This window comes from Uloborus diversus, chromosome 3 (genome assembly GCF_026930045.1).
Source record: "Uloborus diversus isolate 005 chromosome 3, Udiv.v.3.1, whole genome shotgun sequence".
Lineage (NCBI taxonomy): Eukaryota > Metazoa > Arthropoda > Arachnida > Araneae > Uloboridae > Uloborus > Uloborus diversus.
The window spans coordinates 142848120-142875258 of NC_072733.1; the positions used below are offsets into that span (position 1 = coordinate 142848120).

The 27139-nt window shown below is 33.5% G+C and overlaps 1 protein-coding gene across 1 annotated transcript in view; it reads left to right on the top strand.

The window, feature by feature from the left end:
* Window positions 1–2345: 2345 nt before the first annotated feature.
* The window catches only part of LOC129218972 (uncharacterized), a 158270-nt gene continuing 133476 nt past the window's right edge, over window positions 2346–27139 (top strand). The window contains exon 1 of the mRNA XM_054853291.1: window positions 2346–2492. Coding sequence (XP_054709266.1) covers window positions 2346–2492 — 147 coding nt within the window. The remainder of the gene's footprint in view (window positions 2493–27139) is intronic.

The following is a 27139-nucleotide window of genomic DNA, read 5'->3' on the forward strand; positions in this document are numbered from 1 at the left end:
GCTTTATTTATTGAAATTTCGCGACGAGAAGCAAACTTTTTTGAGCGAGCACTAACGGCCCGATAAACGGTACATCGAGGTACGAGGTCGACATTCCGTGGCGTCTATCATGCCTTTGCAACATAATACAACTGGTAGACTTTTGTTTTTATATTTTATACATTGTAAACAGTTACTAAAAAAATTTTTAGGTTTATATATTTAAGTCAAAATTGACTGATTTTTTCGCACCTTGCGTGGGTGGTAGACACGGCACGGCAACGCTTCGGACGCGGTAGACATATATTTTTCGTTATGTTTATACGTAATCAATAATATTACCGAGTTTCAGCCTTATATATATAAGACAATTTCACAAGTTTTTGCAACATATTGCAAAATTTTTTATTAATTATTGCAACGATAACTTTTTGGTAGACTCGCGTTTTCTTTTTTTACGTAAACTAATCTAAGATTTAAAAAAATTCTGGCTTTATATAAATAATGTATTAAAAACTGTCGCTATCTCCCCTACTATTATATGACACTCACTTTTGTTGCAATAGAACGTAACGTTCGAGAGCAACTTATAGAGGGAGGATTTTTTTTCCTTCCATATCTGGAATTTTTGTACGGGATCACTGTTAATAGTTTAATATCAGTTTTATTAACTGGCAATAACTGATTTACTACATTGAATACAGTTTTTGTTAATTGGTTTTAATTCATAGCTCTGTCAGTTTTAATTATTTAATTAGTTTTAAGCTAATTACCGAATTTCAATAATTTGTTTGTGAATTGGATTGATCCTAATACAATTAATAGTTAATACTTCTGATTCAGCATTCTACCTCTTTTGAATTTCGTTTAACCTTGAACCCTCCCCTTCCCTAACAATTTTTAGCTAAGTGCTTCAATTGATAATTGTACGCTCTTTTCCAAAATTAAGATCTCAAACATAAAATCTGCAAAACTGAAAAATTATTCACTGTGTTGCCACGAAATTTGGCACAGAGTTGTATTCAATGGGCGAAAAAACATTGAAACATAGCAGCATAGAAAATATTTTAATTGAGGATTAAGAAACAGTTTATACCATAAAGTGTTAAATTATGAATCAGAAATAAAGCATTTGTCTTGGAAAAAGCCGGTTTAATATGGAGTGTGACCACCGTGCACTGCCATAAAAGCTTCACAACGAACTTTCATACTCTTAATGAGTGTCAATAAATGCTTGGGGCAGCAAAGACCATTCTCCCAAAAGCGAGGCTTTTAACTCTTGGAGGGTATTAAGAGGGAGGTTATTCTGTGCAATGGCTCTTCTTTGACCATCCCAAACATGTTCAATAGGATTGAGATCCGGAGACCTCGAGGGCCAGTCCATATACGTGGAATATTCTCCTTCTCAACATGTTTGTGATCTTGATTTTGGACAATAGTGCATATAGTATTTGATTGTACTATTTAAGTTTTGATGTGACTAAATATTATAGCAGTTTTCTTGCAATCTGTCATTAAATCTTTGAAAAATTGCTTATTATTGTAAAATATAAGGTTATGATGAAAGATCCAAATAATTTTCCAATAGTTTCCAACCTTGCTTTGATGATCTTTCGGTAAACTTTGACCTGCACAATGTTTTCATATGTTTTCACATACAATGAATGAAATTTCTTTTTTACATTAAATTGAGAAACGTCACCGAAGAGGTGAATAGCTTACAGTTGATGTTTTTGAGACTCTTAGAAGCAAATATTAGCATTTTATAGAATGAGTCGAACAAGAGGTCGAATTTCTGACAGATTGCGTTCGCCAGTAAAGTGAGCACAGGGCTAAATTTAGCGTGGAGAAAAGCAGGAAGGAAGGAAAGATGCCGTGGATGGTGGAAGCAAGGCAAGGACAATCGTCATTGCAGCCCAGTGAGGGAAGACAGCAGCTGTTCAAGCTCTGAGCGTGGAACATGAAATATTCATTCATTTGTTTACGAGGTATACAAAGAGGGAATGAACTTAGATGCGAATACTTACTGCCTTAAATTTCTACAAAACGTGTCGAAAAGGGATGTGACTTCAAGAAGGAAATCTTAGTTGAATGATAAGAGAAATCTCATCAGAGAAAAGTATTTGCAGAATTGGGATAAATACATTACTTTTGAGTTCGTAATTTTTATTTAGAAAGTGTTTGTTGAAATTATTTTCCTAAAAAGGACAAACCTTTACCTCATGCTTATTTACCGGCTTAAAACTAGATTTCTCTGAAGATTTTTAGTGCATATTGTGAAAGTAATATTTTAACATATCCTGACATTAAATTATACCGAACGAAAAGTCAAAATATAAATAAATAAAATAAAAACGCAATCAAAAATGGCTTTCGAAGATAACGATTCCGATGAATATTTGTGGAGTGAACGTCCTCGGCGTCTTGAACATCGTTTCTTGGTTTTAAGAAAACTTGGTCAAGGCACTTACGGTAAAGTTCAACTGGCTTTGAATAAGGAAACAAATCAAGAGGTATTGATTATTTTGCTATTCTTCTTTAGTTAAGGATTTTTTTTTGAAGTAATTTAAAGTTAAGAACGAATATATACATATATAATCGCATTGTTTTTACACATAGCTCTATTTCTACAATATTTGTACTTTTGAGTTTTTGATGTAGGAAAAATTGAACATGTTTCGTAAATGAGAGTTTTCATTATTTTAGGGCACTAAGAGTTGGAATTTCAAAGCTATGTTATCTTTGAAAATTATTGGCTCTTAAATAACTATTTTAATTAAATATCTCAAAGACATCTTATTGATGTTTATGATTTAAAAAACTAATCCTGTGAACATCAAGTAATTACAGTCATTGTAGTTTATATGCTTCACGTTTAAAACAAAAGATAAATTTTTTTAAGGGTACGACTATATTTTATAAATCAGGAGTGAATCCTGAATGTATTTTAAAAGGTTATGAGTTAAGCGAAAAGAAAGGGTGTCATTTCTGTCAATAAGAAATACTGGTGAAGAAAAAAACTTTGCTGTTTTTTAAAGACTTATTTGTAAGCATCACTCTTGTAACTGATACATTTCGTTGACTCCAATTTTGTTTCATTTGTACCAAATGCATAAAACCATAGCGATGGCATACACTATAAAGCTAAAAATTTTCATGTTGTTACTTTTATTTCTAACCCTATGATCATTAAATAAATCAATTAACGAACGTTTTAATGCACAAAAATTGCAAATTACTGCAGACACGTGTTTTGGTGTTGCAAGGAATACCTTTTTCAATGCAAAGAAGTGTGAGTTTTTGGATGAAAAGTCATGCGAGGAAAGCAACACGGTAGCATAAGAGAGAGTATAAATACCAAAAAAATTGAAATTAACAAAAAAAATAAGATAAAATGATACCTGGAACTGATATTTTATGTAAACTGGTATCTCGCCCCCCCCCCCTTTTTTTTTGTACATTTCTTGTTTTCACTTTTTGTTTTTTGATTTCCAATTTTGTTTGTGCTCAACTAATTTCAATTTGTTTATACTTCACTCTGTTTTCTTTTCCGCATTTCCCTGTTTGTTACATTGCTTCCATACATACTTTTCCTGTCGATAAATTTATTCGGATGTGATTTCATTTTTGGACAATTTGCATTGTTAGTGTGTTTATGAGATTTCTTGGAAATTTATTACTTAATGACTTTTTCTTGATGGAATTATATAATAAATTTCGGCTCCAGGTGTAATTTTGTCTTATTTGTTTTCTTAATTTCTTTTTCTTTTTTTTGGTATTTATACAGATTCCTGTTCCACCGTATTGCTTTCTTCGGATGACTTTTCATCCAAAAGCTCACACTTCTTTGCATCGAAAAAGGTGTTCCTTGTAATCCCGAAACACGTGTTTGCAGTAATTCGCATTTTCTGTGCATCAAGATGTTGGTTAATTGATTCATTTTATTTTCAGGCATTAAGGTTTTTATTCGTTACCTATGATCATATTTTGCCTTTATATTTGTCTAAACAGGTCGAGTTTAAAATGCCTCCAAGTAATTCTGGAAGCCTAAAGCTGGAATTGAAATCCGGATTACTAGAACATAAAGAGAAGTGTTGCACCGATCAATAATACCCATGCCTCAACCTGGATTCAAACTCATGACCATCCGCGCAACCGCTATTTCATTACGAGGTGTCGGATGTTGTTTCACAGTGCCTAACCTGCTTGAAATATAAAACTTCATTTATCACCAAAGTGTAAATGAAATGTCGTAGAAACAAAATAAATCTTTGCGTCAAATATAGACATCATAAAACGCAACGCATTTAAACTGCAAATAACGCACACCTTTCATCAACCAAAATGGCAGATCATAGTTTAACAACCAACAATTGAAGGGCTCGTGGCAAGAATGTGGTATGCCACATGATGTGAATATTTCAGTAGGCAAATTTCCAACTTTTGAAAAATTTTAAAAATATTTTTTTTTGGTTTTATGCATTCTATATTCGGCAATACTAAAACCAGATATGTTTTTCTCCAAATGACATAATCCATTGCCATGTTTATTTCTGTTTTAGTTATGAAAAACAAAATTTCGATCGAAAAGTCACTCATCTTGTGGCTTATCAGATTTCTGCCCCAAAAATCTGCTTATTAAAAAAAAAAAAGTGAATATTTGTTGTTCATGTGAAAATGACCAAAGTAGCTTTCTGGAAAATTGCCTCAAAATTTTATTCAAAATTATAAAATTTCACAAATTTCTAGCGTATGTTAAAACGAATTTTTTTTACGATAATAATTCAGTTATATTGCCAAATATAACTGACCATTGCTTCATTGTTTGGTTCAAGATTATTATAGTACTTGTAGTAAATCGGGGAAATGAATGGAAGGAGTGATTTCACATTTTTAAATCTTTTCGCATTCGTTTTGAGTGGCGCCTTGTACTTCGGTTCAAGTGAGGGAAGTTTAATATCAGCAGGTCGACCAACTCTGATGAACTGCACTTTGCTGGAGTCTTCATTTAATGAATGCTTGATAAATAAGCTTGATGTGTTCTTGGAGGTTAAACGAACTACTACAGCTGATGAAAAGTCAATATGCGCCCCACAATGCGCAATGCGTTTCCAATTTGGAAGAAACACTAGCCTAGATAAACATGAGGACATTTAAAGAACAATAGTATGACATGCCACACTATCCTCCTATAAAGTTACAACAATATTGACTCCTACTATCAATTATGTAAAAATCTTTGTGATATTATTAAATAAACTTTCAGCAGGAAGAATTCCCATTCAAAAGCTCAAAAGACCGTGTTTTTTTGGGGAAAAAAGGAATTTAATGTACGTTATGTTGCTGCCAATAATTATCTGAAACTTCTGCAGCAATAGTATGAATAGCCGCTAATTATTATTTTACGAACTTACCTATTCTAAAGATGATGAATCATGATTAAAAGGTTGATATTTTTTATCTTCAACACTTACATCAAAATCTAAAGAAGAATCATCACTGTAATTGTTAGGAAAATACTTTAAATTCAACGAGTTCTTCCAAGTACACGACATGCCCTTCCCAGGTTCTGTCGTCTTAGCAAATGGCTTGTCATATTCTTCATCAAAAACAGCTAACCTTTCTTCGGAGTAATAACATTATTTGATGTTCAGTGGTGCCATGTGTCGGAATTTACACACAAAATAATGCAACGAATTGCTAGAGAGAATATCAAAGCAGCATGTAAACCAAAAAAACTCATTTTTTAAAAAAGTGTGGCCTATCACGTTCTTGTCCCGAGCAGCTCAATTCTAAAAACTGTTTAAAAAAATTCAAAACAAAATAATTCATTTCGATTATGGGGATAGTAAACGAATTTATAACTTGTCCTCTCTTATCCATTGATTGAAAATCAGATTTCTCAACAGATTTTTCAAAACAAATTTTTTTATTCAGTTTATCAATCTCATTATGATGCTTCGTCCAACTCTCCTAGATTGTGATAGTTAGTTTTCCTGGCTTTCTCCTACTCATGAAGTAAGTGTGCGGTAAAGTTTTTCATATGTTCATCAGGAATGCAATTATTTTCAGAATGTACATCAAAACGCAGGAAAAACATGGAAGTTTGACCAGCTGTGTGCAAAAAGATTTTTATTTTTCTTTTATGATAGTAAAATTTTCAAGTTGATAACACTTTTTAGCACATAATGTTGAACCTACTTTATACAGTTTAAAACCTAAACCTAAAAAATCCTTTTCATTAGTAGCTTTTCAATAGAGTACAAACTGGGGTAAACCACCTGAGTTGAGAGATCTTTGACCCATAATGAGGGAGCATTTACCTAAGAGAAATGAAAGTACTCATCAATAATTAAATGTTTGAAGAAAAGCTGTAACAAGCTATTGGCAAAAATTAAATACCAAAAGCGTTGCCAAAAATCGGTGATTCATTGTTTCATTCTCGTTGTAAAAATTTGTCAAGCCCTCTTGGGTTGTGAATTAAAGTTTTCCTGGTTTCTCTTGTTCGTTACGGAAATGCAAGGTTAAGATCTTCTGAAGTATTCGTATGTTTTTAAAATAGCAATTATTTCAAGAGAAACTCAGCATCAGAGTGTTGGGAAAACATGGAGGATTGACCAATATTGTGCATGAGATTTTCCAATTTTTCTTTTAAGGTAGCAGAATTTTCAAGTTGATACTATTTTTTAGAGTATATAACGTTGAACATACTTCAGGCTTTTTTTCTTTTTAACAATAAAATTCCCTTTCTATCAATAATTTTTCCCAAGTGCAGAAACTGGGTTCGACCGTTAAACCGCACCAGTTGAGAGATGTTTGAGCTACTATGAGAAAGAATTTACCTAAGAAGAATTATGAGGCTAAAGGTGCCCACCAGTAATTAAATATTTTAGGAAAAGCTATTAAAAGCGACAGACAAAAATTGTGTCAAACAATTGCCCAAAATTTATTTAATAATTAAAAGTAATAAACATGAGTCGAAACTTTTAAATCAATTTAGTTAGAATTACTAAAAATAGTTATAGTTAGGACAAATGAGTTGAATTTCAGTTGCTTTCAAAAAAAGTGGAAAACAATGAGAGGTTTCTCCATATGTTTTCTATTTTTAACTAACCTGTAATACTTTGTTATTTATAATCACAACTATGCAGAGAAAGCCCCAGATATTTTTGCTTTTCTTTGAAAAGAATGAGATTCAACTCTTTCGATTGAAGCTATTTTTGAGTTTTCGCGTTATTCCTCAAGACATTTTCTAGAGCAGTTTTATGTACATTTGGTTGACTAAATTACTCAAAAGATATTTTTAATTGTACTTACGCGTATAAAACGATGGCGCATCCACAGTTAAAACAGCAAAAACAATTACATTTCATTCAGTATTTAAAAAAAAGTTATTACTCCAATTGGGGATGCGCCGATAAATCAGCATTACCGATTAATCGGCCATAATAGGCCACTTTTCCTATTATTTATAATCGGTCAAATTTTGCCATTAATCGGAAGAAAAAATATTTTCTGAAGTTCATTTTTGTAAGAAAGTATACTTTTCAACAAGAAACTGATGAATACGTTTATTAACAATAAATAAATATCATTTTCTGCAAACATTACTATAACACGTAGTATGAAAATGTACAGAGTAAAAACAAAACAAATAGTTTAGAAAATGCGTAAAGTTGAATGAAATATTAAAGAATAACCCTCACAGCTGTTATTCGTGACACTATTATGACTAATTAAATTTCATGTTTCTTAACTTGCAATGTGAAAAACATGAGTCAGACCCCGCCCCCATTCTCCAACAACATATTATCAATAGATAAAAAGAGGTTTCAATCCATATACATATCAAGTCGATATTTATCCCATTTTTGCTCCCCCTCTCTTTTCACATCACCTGCCTTGCAGCCAGATTTTGTAAAAGGATAATGCTTTTGTTTTTTCTCAAAGAAAATCAGGATCATTTGATTAGTTTAAGCTATGAACCCTCATCCCAGCGTTTGATGCCAAAACAGTTCTTTTCCAGTTATTTTATGTTTCTAACCGTCATTCTAACTGTAGGGGAAACTAAGGAGGTTTGACCCATAGGGAGACTTGACCCATGATGTTTTTTTTCATGAAAAGGAAATTTTAGGAAAATTTTAGTCATATTATTGGTTGACCAGTCATCCAACAGTATTCTGCAGGGACAAGCCATTTCAGAATTGTCAGTGGTTTTCAAGAAATTCTGTGTTAAATGATACTGCACCTTAAAAGTAAAGTTTGAAGATTTTGGAATTTTTTAGATTTCAACTTCCAGTTTTGAGGGAAATGAATTTAAATATATGCACGCTTTAGTCACTTTTCTATATATATATATATATATATATATATATATATATATATATATATATATATATATATATATATGTATATATATATATATATATATATATATATATATATATATATATATATATATATATAGCTATCTATTGATTTACAGTAGTTTTATATCACTTTAAATCTAACTTGCTAAAAATTTAAGGTAAACAAAAGAAAGCTAACTAGGGAGCTTTGACCAAAGCTAAGTAGGGAGACTTGAACCAGACTAGTTTGATATTTTTGTTTAATTTGATGTTTTTTCAATGATTTTTTTTTTTTTTTTTTGAATAGATAATATATCGTCATTTAGGCCTAATGATTTGATTTTATTCATGCAATGACTTTAATATTGTGAAAATGAAGGTCTGATCTTTTTTTTTATTGAATAACTAGAATATATATAATATTTGGGGCTAAAAATTGTTGTTCTTTTGTTTTTTTAAATAAATAACTACACTACTGGTCATTAAAATTGCTACACCAGGAAGAAATGCAAGTAACAAAATGATATTTATTGCACACATATATTATGTTGGGAATAACAAATGATTAAGTTTTCAAGAAATTTGGATGAATAGATCCCGAGAAATTAGTACCCAGAACTACCACCATTGACAGCAATAACACCGCTTATACGCCTGGGCATTGAGTCATACGGAGATTGGATGGCATGTACAGGTACAGACACTCCTGCAGCTTCAACACGATGCCACAGTTCATAGACCGCATTGGCTAGCGTTAGCTGACGAGCCAGTTGTTCAGCAACCATTGACCAGACGTTTTCTATTGGTGAGTGATCTGGAGAACGTGCTGGTCAGGGCATCAGTCGAACATTTTCCGTATCAAAGAAAGTCTGCAAAATTCCATCCACATGTGGTCGTGCATTATCCTGCTGAAACATGGAGTTCCGCAGGGCTCGAATAAAGGGTGGTGCCATGGGTCGTAACACATCAGAAATGTAACGCCGCCCAAGATATTGCTTCTAACTGTAACTTGTTAAATTTCCTGAAAATAGCATTGGAAACCTTGAACGTCATGAATGAAAAGCTTTCGAAAAACTCTGGAGTTTTGTGAAGTAACTTCAATGTATTCATGGATATACATACTTTTCTTATGCAATTGAGCACCATCAGATATTAAATTGAGTATCATAATCATATGATACCTTCAAAAGGTATTTCAAGTATTATTTCTTACAGCGGCCCGATTGATTGGTAATTAAATCGGGATTGGAAATTTATTTTGTTGAAACGGATATTTTATTTTATTGGTATTTGTTATAACGGAGTATGACTGTATAGTAAACTTCAGGTGTGATGTAGAGAAGTGAAAACTCCGACCTTTCGATGTACCGATGTTGATTAGTAAGACGTCGATGGTATTTTAACGAATTGATGAAGCCACACAGATTCATGCCTGCCAAAATGTTTTAGCCATGAAGCCAGAACATTGAAGTTTAGGCTATTTTCGGTCAAAAACCGTCTAAAAGGTATCTGCTGTTAAACGTCTCATTAAAGCTCAACTTTTTCGCATTAATAAGGGAGTTCGTTTTAACGCAAAACACGAGTATACGAAAACTTTTTAAAACTGTGTAAATTTACATTTTTGATGTACAAATATGTTTTTGAAGCTTTTCTTTTTCGCTAAAACAATGGCTTTGTAGTCTTTCATAATATCATTATTAAAAAAAAAAGCGATACATGATCGTATTCAACTAATTCGCTGTAGAAATAGTTCAAGGCTATCATATAACAGCAATTAACATTTTCTTTAAAATTATTAAAATAAAACTTTGATAAAGGGCTTCTCATTTTTATTTGGTATGTTTCTTAAATAGTTTTTAAAATGTCTTCATACTAAATTAAATTCATGTCTTTTTTGATACCACAAAGAAAACATGCTCAATTATGTAATAACTAAAACCTGTTATTATTATCATAGAAGATATAAAAATCTTCGGTACTTTTCCGCTATACGCCCGCTATAGTTGTTACCGTAAGTTTGGCGGCTTTAAAAGAAAGCCAATGTTCATCGTAATGTGCACTGATGTGTTTTATAACTAGCATTATTTTTGTATAATTGTGGGGGAGGGGGGTGAACGTATTCGCCCCGGGCGACGTGATCTCTTAGGACGGCCCTGCATTGATACCAACATGAGCACTAGCTCAAAAATTTTGAATACATAAGTGAATTTTATATAAGTGAATTCACCTTGTCAACAGATGATATTTACGAAAGATAGTTAGTGAACATCATTATGTTTAGCATGCTATTTTCAAGGTCTAAGTTTTACAAGCAAAGTTAAAAAATACAACGCACTTTTCTGTGAATTTCGTTTATTTGACGGAATTTTCACCTTTCAATTAAAATGCCTGTGTCACTAAGATTTTTGAAAACTCGCCACGACCGCGTTAACGTAACTCTGATGCCTTACAAAGGCGTACATTTCTAATTTGACGGTTAATTTATTTTTTGATGATGATTTCATATTATATGGTATACATTTCAAAATACTAAGATTTATTAGTGTTCATTTTGTATGATCATGAACAATAAAATTAAAAGGTAGACCAAAATTTAGTCAATATTATGACTTAGAAACGCGCAACTTGGCTGCAATTCTTGATTGCAGAGGCTAAAAATCAAGTGTTTTCCAATGAGATTTTCAGGAACTGTTCTCCTTATTCTATTGTTTTTATTTTGGAAAAACAATGGAAACAGGAAGCGCATAGGAAAATCATTTGAGCGTATTTAAATCAAATGAAAGGTGGGACATTTTTTTTTTACTTTTTTTGAAAACGTGATTATTGCTTCCTTTTTTTTTAACCATGACTCTTGTCTTTTTTTGCCCTCTGAAGTTATAATGCGGAATGAGATGCGATGAAGGTAAAATTGTAGTAAACAAATAGGAAGCAATAAAGCTCAGGTGACATTTTAGGTTGAAAATCATTCGGCATTAACTCGATAATACTTTGGTGCATTTTATTACCAGCTCAAGAATTGCCTTAGTATACTTTCACATTGGCTGATTAATATTTATTGCTTAAAGAAAAACCGTTGCCCGATGTCCAAAACAGCTAGAAGAAATATGGCAATTTTAAAATGGCAAGAAAAAAAAGTTTACACTGAACATTTCAGTAGCAAATTTGGCAATATTTTTCTGAAAATGTTCCGATTTTAGCATTGTTTGAAAATGTTGAAAAATGAGTAGCTCAAGTAAAAATAGATGTTCAACTGTTTAATTTGCGAGTGATTAAGTGTGCTATTGTCTGTGTTTACTTTAAGTTAGTTTTCACAAAAATAAATGCTCATTTTGACTCGAAAAGAGTACTTTCTTCAGAGATGAAGTATTTATGGCGCGACCCTTTTTGAATCAAACTGAGTTAGTTACACACTTTTTTGAGTATGAAAGTCTAATTATGGTTGCTGCGGTATAATGGGGGCAAAAAAAAAAAAAAAAATCATAATTTTGCAAAACAACCGTGGGCACGTGTTTTGGGATTTCAATAAACCCTTTTTCAGTACTGAAAAGTGTGAACATATGAATGGAAACCGGCACCCGACAGAAGAAAAAACTAAATATCTCTTGTCAAAAAACTTTGCATCCATATTTTCCCACCTTTCTTTATTGAAAGAGGTGTTCTTTGAAACCTCGAAACGTGTCTACAATTGTTTAGCTTATTTATGCCATAGTGATTTTTGGTGCAATTTCGAAATGACTGTACTGTTGATGAATCACTGTAGCATTTCTTTGAATGAAATCAATTTACACGATAACGTGAAGGTTTTGACTGTTCTTTGGAAAAGTATTACATTTCATTTTGTTGGTGTACTTTTCAATTCTATTCATATTTTCTCTACAGCGCCACTAATTTATAATAATGTTATGTGGTAAGTCATATTGTGTGCTTTAATAATAGTACCCGATCTATCTTACGTTTTTTTTTTTTTTTTATTCAAGAGAAATGAAATTATTTCCTTTTAGTCGGTGGAGTTTGTGCAAAAACATTTCACTTCCGGATACCAGTATGAAATTTTGTACAGCACTTATATTCATATAAGAGAGCAAAAAAACGCCGGGAGGCAATTGATTGGATGTCAAGACCTCCCTGTGGTGACATCATCAAAATGGCCGCCATGTATTGGTTAGCATGTTGGTTTAACTGCTTAGAACTACATAATTGGTCATAATTTTGTAAAATTCAAATACATTATCTGAAAGCCGTTTAAAAAAGCTCTTCAACAGTGCTTAAATATATTTTCTACTAACGGTACCCGCACGGCTTTGCTCGTAGTAGAAAAATTAAAAGTTCATTTGATTCGCCTGTATATTTACAAACAATGGATGATGAATTTTTCCTCAATTTGCTTGGCCATTTTACGGTTCCTTCCTTCCTTCCTCAGGTGCACGACAGCAATGGGTGGCCCTGGCCTTTTCAACAGTTGCTTTATGTTACGGTTCCACGTTACGATAATTTTGTAATTTACTCGTCCACGTTATGATAATTTGCTCGGTAAAATATTCTTAAAATTGAAATAGAAAAAGAACAAAATCGAATTTTCGAAAAATCGCTTCGAGGTGCACACCCCCATGTTACAATTTAATTCTGTGCCAAGTTTCGGGAAAATAGGCCGAACGGTTTATGTGCTATGCTCGTCACAGAGAGACATCTGGACAGATATCCCGACAAACTTTGAGCTTTATTATTAGTAAAGAAGACAAATAGTTTAATTATTATTACAATACCAACGTGAAAATTGGTAGGAAAACTGACTTTCCTGTATTCTGCGATATTGGAGTAAAATTTTTACTGTTATACCTGCATTATAAAAGAACCTTTCCAATTTCATTAAATTTAAATTTGTATTTCATGTTTTAACATTTTATGTCAGTATATTACTTTTATATTGAATGAAAGAAAGGTTAAAATGCAGAAATAATCAAAGTCACCGCCCCAAATGGATCGAGAACTTAATTATTAATGCTATCGTATAATAAAACAATTTTGTTAAAATGTTTACATTTTAAACATATAAGACAAATAGACGAAAATTACATGTTTTAATACAAAGAAAAAATACCTGGTACAACAAAAACCGTAATAAGTGTTTGTAAAGAACGTTTTACGTATTGCACTGACCCTCACAACTACAAAGAAGTGTACAATTCAGATCTGATTTGACGCATCGACAGCGTGTAGACATCTCTTTGCACTTGCCTGATATAAGTTCCTGAATTTTCTCCATTGTTATTTCTGGGTGTGCATACCAAAGAGGTTCAAACTCTTCACCAATTTTTACCCATCCCCACTGATATGGATCCAAGAGCTGAAAATTTTGCGGAAGACATTTTGTCCACGGTAAACACTGTAATATTGCTCTCTTAAGGTGATGCAGAAGAACATTGCTAGAAGGGGGAATACAGTCAACTGGTCTGTTTTCCTGGGTGAAGAAAATTCTCCTAGCCTCATTTGCTGTTTCCATTGAGCTTGATGAATGATTCGTCAGGACTTCGAAGCGCTGAATAAGTAGGAAATGCTCATCGTCTTCATTGATGCTCTCGGGTACTTTAGTATAGTGCAAAAAAAAACTTTGTCAACATCTCTAATTGCCATCCACATTTTCCATGCAGTACCTAGTTTTACCAATGCTGGTAAAACTAGACACCGTGTGCTCATGTAAAGGCATGGGAAAAAGGCAGAAGATCTGGAACACCTTGTGGAACTTTACGGTGCAAAACGTAGATGGGAAGATACCGCAGATATTTTCCACTTCCATACTCCACCCATAGCTCTTGTAGTTTCGGAACTCGGAACATAGCAATCACTACATCATCACTGTCAACAGTTTTCACGGTGATCTTTGCATGACCTGAGTATTTCAAGTATTCATGCTGCACATAAAGGAATAGCCTCGCATCGGCTTCTTCGTGGGATACGGGAGGCATGGTTTCAAAACTGTTCTTGACTCAAGCAATTACAGTGTCTTTGTAGGAGCATACAACCTGCTTCCCATCTGGTAGATCCATCTTCACGAGATTTTCTGCCAACAATTCAAAAAGCTCCTCTGTATTTTCATCTTTCGCAAGAAATTTAGTAAATGACTTTGGCATCAAAACATTGGATTTAATACTCATTCTTGGTCCAGATCCTCTCTATTGTCTCGTGTCGCTTTTCAAACTTCCTTTTGAATACCGGTCAAAAACTAAATCTACCCTATAAACGCTTTTTAGTCTCATTAATATTCACAATCTGATCGCAATTTTGTTGGACAGTTCCAGAAGACTGAGGAACAAGCATGGAATCAGTGCAGCCCCATAAATGAACAATTGCTTCCGGAATAGCTGTCAAAACCAGTCCAGTTGATTGGACGATACAAGAAACTACGTCGGACTTTTTTTCTTGGTTTCCTAAATTTGCCAAAGTTGGATATAGAAGGTGGACACGAGCTGTTTTCATGAGAAAAAATTCTTTTACATCTATTTGAATTGCTTGGCAGGCAACATATAGCTCAGTAAAAAGAGTGCTGCCCCTCCTCAAATCAACAATATTTTGCTTGTCTTTGGACTGAACAGATATATTTTTCTGCTCATCAAGAGGAGATTGTTTCTTTTAATAACATCATGTATGGATAATTTTCTTAACACTAAGCGATCTTCTACAAATGAATTGAATTGGCTTGCGCTGACATCACAGAAATGGCACTTTTTTCCGAGAGAACAATTTTGTTGCTGTTTACTGTAGTTAAATCGTCATCTTCGAAAAGATTCCCGTGTTCTTCAAATGTTTCAACTAGGCTGGAAACATGAGTTTCATACCGAATACAAAAGCTTCTAGTATCTTCATGTATCTAGTATCTAGCTTTTCAGTATTGACGTCAGACTTCAGGCTCTGATTTTCTTCAAACTCCCCAATCATGCGCACAACTTCCGGTCCAGCAACCATCCACTGTATTAATGACGCCTCATGACTTAAACGTGATAGATTAGTTGATGATTTTTAAATCAATTTGTTGTTTTGCTCATGCAAATGGTCGTGTGCCATCCTGGAAAATTTCCTCTCAGTTTTGGAGCCAGATAAATTTCCCCTATGAAACTCCTGAAAAATAGCTGGATGCATCTCTGGTAAATGCTTCAAATTGAACAGAAATACTGAAGGCCATCGGGCATAACTTGTATGATCAAGAACAAACATCCATGGACATATGTTCTCAAGAGGGACAGTAAAATCTGAGAAATTCCCTTGACGAATAGTGCGCACCAGATTTAAAAATATACATTCTAGCTCCATGGTGATCTTCCAGTACTTAAACTAAGGCAATTCTTCTGATCTTCGCTTAACCCAGTCTGTAAATGTTTCCTCTGTATCTTTTCGATTTTGATACGCTTTCTCTAACAGAACTTGGAGAGTAGTTACTGCATATGCGAAACTTTTAGTGTTCTTTCTGCTCTTCCCGATGTTGTTACATGAGCTTCTACTAGAAGTTCAGTTCATCCACTTCCTTCAAGCCATGTACCTATTGCAGATGAAACAGCCATTTCTATGTGGAGACCACCTGACATGACCAACATTTTATCTTCGCCATACTCATTCAGCATAGGCCACTGAATAGATTTTAGCAGGGCGTAGATGGGACCCAGATTACAAACACTCAATTCATTAAATATTTTACTTTTTCAAAAGCACATGAAAGAAAGGATTGCAAGCTAGGTTAGTATTTTGAGGTCACATGGACCAAATAAAGGAGAAACATTTATTCTAAAAAATATTACGAGTTTTAAATACGTTTTGTTTATTGAAAAGGACATAAAGAAATGAATACAAGCTATATGATAATTTTAATGATAGATGGAACCAACAATAGAAGTTATCGATTTCAAACCGTAACAGAATTATATGACTGATCTTTATTTGATATTATTTGCTACAGCATTAACCAGTCAAATATTCAGTTATTGAAAATTATATCTGAATAATAAACATATCACTATGGAATTAATTATTGCTGAGAACAGCAGAACTGGAAAGAAACGAGCTATGTGGACTGCAATCCAAAGTTACAGCTTATTGGTGGGAAAAAATCGAGTAGTAGTTCTGATTCTTGCCGCGAGACGGCTGACGTTCGCACTTGCAGGAGAAGTAAATTATTATGTGACAATACATATGTGTATTGAATCCGGTAAGGAATTTTTAATTAAAAGTTTCAGTGCGGGTTAGATGTGGCGGAACAGTTGGAACAATTCAATGAGAATGCCCCCCCCCCTCCCGCCCTATGCAGTTACGTTATTGCAGTGAAATTTTTTAAACTCTTTACTAAGGGGGAGGGGGGAGAACAAATGCATATTTTTATAGTTTATTTTAGAGATTTTAATTAGTGTAGCTATTTTTTACAGAAGAATGATTTCTAATGGCATTTTGAGCAGTTAAACGAAACTTTTCACCTTTTCGCGACGGCCATTTTAATGACGGAAATTTTAATAACTCTAAAACTACTTGTCTTAGGAGGAAAAATCAATATCTTTTAAATAGCTCTTTTAAAGCTCTTTCAGATGATATGCATTTATATCACAATATAAAGATCTGTAATGTAGTTCGAAGCAGTTAAACGTACGTACTTACCTTTTCAGGCGGCCATTTTGATGACGTTATTTGTAATAACTCTTAAACTTTTTGTGATAGGAAAAAAAGTCAATCACTATTAAATAGCTCTTTTAAAGTGCTTTTAAATGATATACTTTAATATCGCAATATTAAGATCCATAATAGAGTTCTAAGCAGTTAAACGAACGCACTTTTCTTAATAAGGCGGCCATTTTGATGACGTCATCACAGGGGGTTCATGACCTCTGATCAAATGCCTCCCGGCGGATTTTTGTTCTTAAATATGTACATAAGCACTGTGCAAAATTTCAGACTGGTATACGGAAGTGAAATGTTTTGGGTATTTTTGTCACAAACTCCACGGACTACTTAACGAAGCCTAAAGAACGCAACGCCAACGCCACGTGCAGCTCCTCTGAACCGACTGAAATCGTAGGTCGAAGGAGGAAGATCTGCCAGCAATTCGAGGGACGCTGGGTAGAAAGAACTGTGCGCATGCACAAGTATCAACGAAGGTCCACCTGTTCTATTGTGTACTAATTACCTTGACGGCGACAGCATGAAATCAATACATCTTGACGGCGTCAACATATATGCAATGTTGTTATTGTAAGGTAATAATATCAATATTGATATTTTAAGATGAATGCAGTGTTGCATACGTGTTGTTATTGTAATATTGCTTTTTAATCTTTATGCAAGCTTTATGCAGTATGAAACACGTCAATATTGACGCCGTCAGTATAATATCAAGATCTGTCAAGATTGATGCAAGAAATTTTGCTATTAGGGATAAAAATTCTCATGTCCCCAAAAGTAATTTTAAGTGTCCCAAAATTTTATCCCAAAGAAGTTAATAACTTACTCTCAAAATGACGTACACAAATAGTCCTTTATGTGCCAAAGAAATCTATTTTGTAATTGAAACAATTTTTTGAGCAATCACGATTGCTTTTTGTTCTCACTTGACCGTTTTTGGCGTCCGTGCCTTTTTCAGCTTGGACCAGGCCTGCAGCACCACCGTCCACTGGCGGCGGCGCGGCTGGTCCTGAGCACTGTCCCCTGAAATCCACTTTTGCTGGGCGGTGGCGTCCATGTCCCACACACACGAACGCCTACACACACACACACGAACGCCTACACACACACACGAACGCCTACACACACACACGAACGCCTACACACACACACACGAACGCCTACACAGACACACACACGAACGCTTACACAGACACACACACACACACGAACACCTACACGCACACGCACGTACACAACACTCACTCACACACATGCATACATACACTTACGCACCTAGAGTCCCTATATGAAAACGCACCCACACACATGCGCCTACACAAACACACACGCTCGTGATTGCGAAAAACATAATTTGAATTCAAGATGCCAAAAATTCAAATTATTATTATTATTATTTTTCTTTTTTTGCGATTGAGGCGGACCAACATGATTTTTGTGCTTACTTTCGTTTAGTCGATATATAGGGACTTTATTTTCATTCATACACTGGATGGAGGAAGAACTTATAGCGAACCTACTTGAAGCGTTAACTGCGCTTGTAACTACTTTCAGTGTTTAATGTATACCGTCCGTTAAATACAGCTAAATCCAGCCGCCATATTTGAAAAAGGTTGCTAGATTCTTTTGTTTATCGCTATATTTGGCGATAAGCAAAATGAAGCAATTCTTTTGATACAATCGTTACGGATCAAGTTAAGTTACTTCATTAATGGTGTACAGTTAAGAAAAAAAAACATTTAACAAAAACAATTTTTTATTTTTAATGATTTAAATATATTAGTTTATAATTGAACTTAAGAACCATTCCTAAATTGTGTTTTATTCATCCAATTCGTTTTAATTAATTTAAAAATATTTTTAATGTCACATAAGAGGCAAATATGAAAAATTATTTTTAAAAAATCGAATTGTACCACGTTTGAAAAGCAAGCACTAATAAGCCACAAACAAACAAACAACACAGTTTAAATGCAGTTACTTGTTTTATTATAACTTCACCGTGAAATTTGGTTATATGTTAGTTGATTAATATACTTATGGTAGAGTCATATAGGGTCATAAACTTTTCATACAGGGACTCGAATAACTCATTGGAGCTATCTGTACAAAGTCCCCCCCCCCCCCAAAAAAAAAGAGACACCATAAATGAAAGAAAAAAGACTCCTTTAAATACTCCTCAACCCCCCGAAAAAAAATCAACGGCAAAGTTTGTTCCATGATCTGCAGGGGTGCCCTTTCCTTCAAGAGTGTGATACCCCTCCCCCCCCCAAGAACGAAACCAAAATACCTGTAAAGAAAATTTTAATGGCAGCGCAGTTCTGTCCCATGAATCCCCCCCCCCCCAACACATAGAACCATGATGCTCGTCATATGGGTGATCAGGGAATCAATTGCCCTTTCCCCCTGGATTTTTTAAATGTTTCTGAAATTGAGCATTTTTGTACGAATTTGGTGGTTTTTTTTTTTTTAATTAAATGCATTGCGCACAATCTGACTGATTCGAGCACTTATAATGTAAGTTTCTAGAATGGAGGGGCGGGACATTATCCCCCTCCCTCCATTCCAGAAAATTTGAAATGGCGGGCCTTTGGGACAAAAGACACATTGCTACAAACTTACATACATGCTTACATAATAAAGTGCTCGAATCAGTCAGAGCATGCATAAATCAAGGGCGGATCCAACTTCTGCTTTTAGAGGGGGTTATTCAGAAAAGGGGGGAGGGGTCGTGTCACATATATTGCTCTTCTTGAGCTCAAATGGGGGGGTACCCGTCCCCATCTGGAGCCGTTCCTTAATAAAATTTGCAATGGATAGCAAATTTGCGTATTCTATACTTTGTTTAATATAAATTTCTCATTTCAGTACGAAGATAATTTTTTTGTTTTAATCAGATCAGTTTTTTTTTTTTGGTGCATTTATTTCTTTGTTTTTTCGCAGCCCAATGCAAATGAAATGCTAGAAAAAATTTTCGTTAGTAAACTCCTAAAATCCCATAGTTAAAAAAAAAGAAAAAAAAATCGCAAAACAAAATTTTGAACAGGCATCTCGTTTACAGGACCAATCTGTGAGCTCAAGGCCAAATTGCAACTGTTATTCCCTCCCCCGCCCCCCTCCTCGACTGCCTGCATACATAGACATTTGTATGTGTAATTTTACGGAGTAACTAAGAAAATATTTCCATTTTAAATTAGTAATAAAAAAGAAAGCTTCGATTATTATGAAAGGGCGTTTATTAAATACCTTCAATAAAGCATTGACATTTTTTCTGGTGGCTGGGCAGCTTAATTTTAAATATAGTCAAATTTTGCCCAATATTTACTAACGAAAATAATTTCAGGTATATAAATTAGTATCAAAGTCTCAAAAATCATATTCATCATACCAACATAAAGGTAGTGTTTGTTGAAAAAATTTCATCATTCTCTAACTTTCTGGTTTTGTCTCCACTTATTTAACAGATGCTCTTAACATGTGAAATCTACATTTTTAAATTAAAATGTAGCTTTTTTTCTTTTTCATATATTCAAAACTAGGGAATAGAAACGCGGTCCATCGTTTTCCGAAAAGTTTCACTTTTGGTTTCGATTCTATCCCATAGCGCAGGTGTTCCCAAACTTTTTCGATTCGCGGCAGCCTTAGAAGAAATATAATTTTCCGAGGCATCCCAGTCTTTATTGATCATATATGTGTACAAATGTTATCGTGGGCACTTCGTGGCATCTTTTCGCAGATTAATCGGTAAAAATCGGCTGAAAAAAATTGTTAAAGTGGCCGCTGACCGATATGCTAATGCATTGTCGCATCTCTACTCCGCACCAGCAAAAAATGACGTTGATATTCCATTTAAATTCTTGAGTCACTAGAAAAAAATAAATAAATAAATAAATAAAAACATATTTAAAATTTTTTCTTTCCATGAGGGAGAAAATGAATAAAATACACGACATATAAATCCGCAAAATGGGGGAGGAAATCAATAAAATATTTGTTAACTAATTAGTCTCTTTCATTTCTATTTAACTATATTATACTTTATCCTTTATTTTGCGGCCTCTTGACAGAATGTACTACACCGATCCCTTCCATTTTAGTGGAACTTAGAAATATGAATCATGAATTTTAATCTCTTTTTGATATTTTCAATTTGGCCCAGGTTCCATAGTTGTGGTACGCCCTTTGTTAGCACAGCCATAAAAATATATTACTTTTTTCAATTTTTCAGAAAATTTGAAGTGATAAACAAATGTTACACAACAGTTTTTAATTTTAATCTATACATTGTCTTTATCAATAAAAGTATTAATTTGAAATTAAACCCTGCCAATGTTTGGAAAATAAACAAAATCTGGAAAACTAAGAAATTACAACAGAGAAAGCGAAAATGAGTGAGCTCTATTTACAATTCATGTATTGATTTAAAAAAGGGAAAAGCATATCCTCTAATATATATAAATAAGCATGTCCTTGATGAACATTGCCTGACTGAGACAATTTCTCCCACTCATCAATTAGTCAGAAACTAATGCTTAGTTTCTCTAATTAATATTTCATTATACCTTTTGTTAGCGTTCATTTTCAAAAGAGAAACATATCCTCTGTAATATATAAATATACAAACAATTGATGAACTGTATGTCTGAGACAATTTCTTCTACTCATATTTAATCAAACATAACTGAACTAATGCTTATCTGCTACATTAGCAACCAGACTTCACCTGATTAAAATGGTCCCTCCCCTTTCTGGCTTCTTTATGGCAAAAATGAAGTTTATAAATTGATGTAACTTTACCACACTTGTAAGATATCACACAGAAATAGCAAATTTGAGGGTTTGCAAAAATATAACTATTTAGTCGAAAAAACTAAATATACAGACACATAGACTTGGATATAAGAATTTTATTTATAGCTACAAAAAATATAGGCACCATTTCAAAATATGTAATCTTTACTTTGTGATTAATGAAACAGAAATTTGATACATGGTTATAAACAAAACTCTTTTAATAAAGTTGATTTAATCTTGCTAATCAGGTGGTGCAGTTGATGCCATTATTTTTTTCAAAAGCATCTTTACTTTTAACATGAAGCCTTAGGATAACCATATAGCAATACAAAAATCATCGGTTTTCCCTTTGGCCCAGATCAGGGATTATGTGGGTTAATGACATCAGCTTTGATTACTAGACTACATGGAATGCAGCTGAGTCCCTGACCCTAGAGGCACCCTTGGGTAAGATATCAGGACATGAAAAAAATAGCAATGAGGTATCAAGGAAAAGGGATTACTTGTGATGATGACTCACTGAGCAAAGCATGGGATGTTCAAAGAAGCTCCCACACCTGGAGTAAAATTGCTTTATACATTTCTATAAAGGTTGTGTAAAGTGAGAGAGAGAGGTTTTTAAAGAAGTGATATGAGAAAAAAAAAAAACCTTTATTTATAAAAAACACACACACACACACAAAAAGTTTAGTTGTGCCAGTCATTGGAAATTAAGGGGTTCAATGACACTAATTCCCCACACTTTTGGTTACACTTCATTAAGTTTAGTGAAAATATATAATACATTCAAATCTCAGACTGGTTCAAACTTCAAGTTATGGGAAGTTACCACAGCCCCTCAAGGAATATTTGAGATATTGAGAGTTGATTGTATAACACAAATAAAAAAATGTGTTCCAGAATTTATTCCAGACGATTGAAGACCTCAGTGATCGTTAGTGGTGACCAGGGCTTGTTAAATATATCCATGGTTAAAGTACAAGTTCCCATGCCAAACTGATACTTTTGGGACTGCTGGATCAGGGGTTGCTTGGCTCCTGGTCTGAATCAAAAAACCAGAACTGTCTTCAAGGCCTCATCCAACTGGTTAATCTCCATGTTGTAGTAAGTATGGGGACCCTGGAATGTTGAGAGAGAGAGAGAATCCCATTCTTCAGTAGCTACTCTTCAGGCTCGGAAAAAACCGAAAAGCACAAGCAGAGTTAATGGCAGCAAATGAAGCCAATTCCCCCTACAATGTGCCATTCAGTCGGGAATTTCCAGCCTCTGCAACTGGACACCTGAAATAGTTCTTGGACTCTGGGAAGAAAAAACAATTTCATTTAAAAGCAACAATATTATACAATGCTAATGGACACAATACTGTTTTTCATAATGTTCAGAAAAATAATATATTTTATTTCTCAACATGTTTGTAATTAAAATATTTTGTTAATAGGTACAATAGTAAAATAGCTGTTATCAATAGCTTATTTACCCAGTAAGCAAAATACCTTGCCTCAGTATTGCATAAAGGTTGACATGCAAGAAAAATCATCTTGCATTAATACTGCCTCAATGTTGTTATGTTACTCCCTTTATGCTGTCAGCAGGCTGCCACAATATTGACTGACAAGGTGTATGCAGCATAATATCAGGAAAATATCAAGGTAGGCTGCTTTTGTAACATTGCATACGTATTGATATGACAGGATAATATCAAGATGTTGTCATGACTGCATAAAATCAAGGTCTAGGCAAGATGATCTTGCTTTTGTAATCTTGCATACGTATTGATATGACAGGATAATATCAAGATGTTGTCATGACAGCATGAAATCAAGGTCTAGGCAAGATGATCTTGCTTTTGTAATCTTGCATACGTATTGATATGACAGGATAATATCAAGATGTTGTCATGACAGCATGAAATCAAGGTCTAGGCAAGATGATCTTGCTTTTGTAATATTGCATACGTATTGATATGACAGGAAAATGTCAGGATACATTGACATGACAGTATGAAATCAGCACGTTTGCAAGGTGTTTTATCCATTTATTTATTTGTATTATTTTCACTTCAAACTCGAGAATTAAATTTCATTCTTTAATTATTTCTGTTATTCTTCAAGATAGTTTTCTAGCCTGAGAATATTTTCTTAAAGCTGACATCTGATCGGAAATTCATATAAAGATATTAATAGTACTCGCGATTTAATTTAAAAAATGAAAGTTTCTTCGTTTTGCGTAATACTTGACTTATTTTTTAAATTCATGCTTCTAATTGTATTATAAAGACATAAAATGCTTAGTTAGGAATAATTGCGGAAGTTTTTATAGCACTAAAGGTAGCAAAATAATAAATAAATAAATAAATACAATAAATAAGTACATTTTCAAATGGATGTCAGCATTGAAAATATCCCATGAACAAAACATATGAATTTATCTTAAAGAATAACATAAATACCATTGAATAAAATTAATCTTACGTGAGATTGAAATGATAATACGAAATTCTGGGCTTCATGTCCTTTGTTTCAAAGTCTAGGGACGAAAAAAGTTATTTTCGCCATTTCTAACATTGATCGCACATCGTCTGCGATATGACTTGTTTAGTACTATATTAATAAACAAATATAGTTATCAGTCATTCATAAGTTTTTCCTAAAACAATACTATTCCAGACTAATAACTAAGCAACCAACTTAACGAAGCCTAAAAGAATGCAGCGCCACGTGCAGCACCTCTGAACCGATTGAGGTCGAAGCAGGAAGAATGTGCCAGCAATGCGAGGGATGCTGGGTAGAAAGAACAGTGCGCATGCGCAAGTATCAACGAAGGTCCACCTGTTCTATTGTGTACTAATTACCTTGACGGCGACAGCATGAAATCAATATCATCTTGACGGCGACAACATGTATGCAATGTTGTTATTGTAAGGTAATATCAATATTGATATTTTAAGATGAATGCAATGTTGCATACGTGTTGTTATTGTAATATTGCTTTTTAATCTTTATGCAAGCTTTATGCAATATGAAACACATCAATATTGACGCCGTCAGTATAATATCAAGATCTGTCAAGGTTGATGCAAGAAATTTTGCTAGTAGGGTTACTATTACTTTTTTTGTCATCTATTACACCAAGGTGTAACCATGTATTATATAAAAAATTTACTTAGCTATGATTGCTTCATAATAGAGATTATATCAAGAATAGAAGCAAGACACATTCATACAAAAGATTATCCAAGAATTAAATGCATTGCCTGTGTATTACAAGAACTCTAAATATAGTATGGCACAAAACCAATTCAAGTTGAGAATCAAGTCTTATAACAGTCTGGGAGTAACTAAAGTTTCCAATTACACAGATTAACAATAGAGAATAGCATCCATAAGAAAGTAACAATTTTAAAGATCAAACATACCCACACTTCCGTTGATTCAGTAATTACTCTTCAAGCTCGGGAAAAACCGAAAAGCATAAGCAGAGGAAACGGCAGCAAATGAAACCAATTCCCTCTACTATGTGCCATTCAGTCAGGAATTTTCAGCCTCTGCAACTGGACACCAGAAACAATTTTTAGACTCTGGGGAGGAAAAACTTAATTTAAAATTTGAATGCAACACTATAACAATGCTAATGGAATGGCATACAATAGTTCTAAATAGGTATCTATCCTATTCAGAAAATAATTAGTATATTTTGCTTCTCAACATGTTATTAATTAAAATATTCTTCAACAGGTACAATAGTAAACTAGCTGTTATCAATAGCTTATTCTCTTTAACTCTTTTTTTGTTGTATAATACACTAAGGTGTGACCATCTATTATAAAAAAAAATACTTCAGCTATGATTGCTTCATAATATTACATCAAGAATAGAAGTAAGACAAATTCATAAAAAGTATTATTCAAGAATTGAATGCACGACCTGCTTATTACAGGAAAATTCTCAAATTATAGTATGATACAAAACCAATTCAAGTTGAGGATCAAGTTTCATAACAGCCTAGGAATAATTACACAGATAAACAATATAGAATAGTTTCAAAAAGTAGAACTGTAATAAATTAATAGATTGGACATCTTTCTGCGAATGGAGAAAAAATCTCAAGAATAAAAACAAATATCAAGCAGTAAAAATCCTCAACATATAAGCACTTTAACCTGGAGCGTTTGTTGCTGCTCACAGCTACTGCACCCCACATGATACTTTGGTTTAAATACTACAGTATTTATCCTTAAGCATGTGACAATATCTGGAACTGGCAAGAAAATCAAATCTGCATGTTATTTTTCTGAAAGTTATGAAGCAATTCAGCAATAAAAGCATGATTGACAGATCTTTTAAAGGATGATGAGTGAATTATTTAATTTGAGATTTCCGTTACACAGAATTCTATTAAATAGCAGAAGCTAGAAGGAAAAAAAAGATGAATCTACTCCTGTTTAAAAACATAATTTGGTCAATAGGTACCTGCATTTTGAAAAAGAAAAATGCATAAATTATTTTTCTTCTAGAAAATACCATATTTTGCTCCTGTCTGTAACTTTGCAATTTTACTCAAATGAAACAGATACACTATATAGGAAGCTAAATATAATAACTATTGCAGAAATAGTTATTAGTTAACAGAGAAATCACATTTCGTCTAACGAGCAAAGTATTAAGTCCATAGCAAGAAATTATTGAAATCAAATCCTTATTTACTTCATATCCATAATAACGACGTTCATCATTGAGCGAAACCGTTTTGTAAGATACTATTAAGATGCATTTCTTTAGAAATTAGTTGATTTAATATGAAATTTACACTGAATTACAAGCCGTTATCTAAGTTTACTTATGCTTTAATTAAAATATGAATAAAATTGTACCATTGTTTGTTTCTTTTATGAATCAAAGCAAACTCCTCTTTGTTCTCATGTTCACGAGCGCCAAACCATTACGAGATCACTTTGAAGAAAGAGAAATACATAAATTAATCATTTCATCTCAATAGCTCAATATTAAATACATTGTAACACGTTATTGACATCAAATCACATTTATGACATGTAAGATCGAGCGAAACCATTTTGCAAGACATTAGGCAGTTTTTGAATAAATATTCGTCGAAATAACAAATGAAACTTGCAACATTACTAATTTCAAGAGTTAATTTGTGTTTTTGTGAAACATAAATTCAAATTACTCATTAAAACGTACCTCACAATCATCTAAATCCTCAGGCCCCCTCGTGTATCTACCGTTTGTTCGCGCGCCAAATTATTGCGTCGCCAAATGTCAAGGTTGCCGTAAATTTCCCTGTAAAAATCGCCAGGATTTAGCTGTAATTAATGTCCGCCTTAATGTTTACGTTTTTTTTTT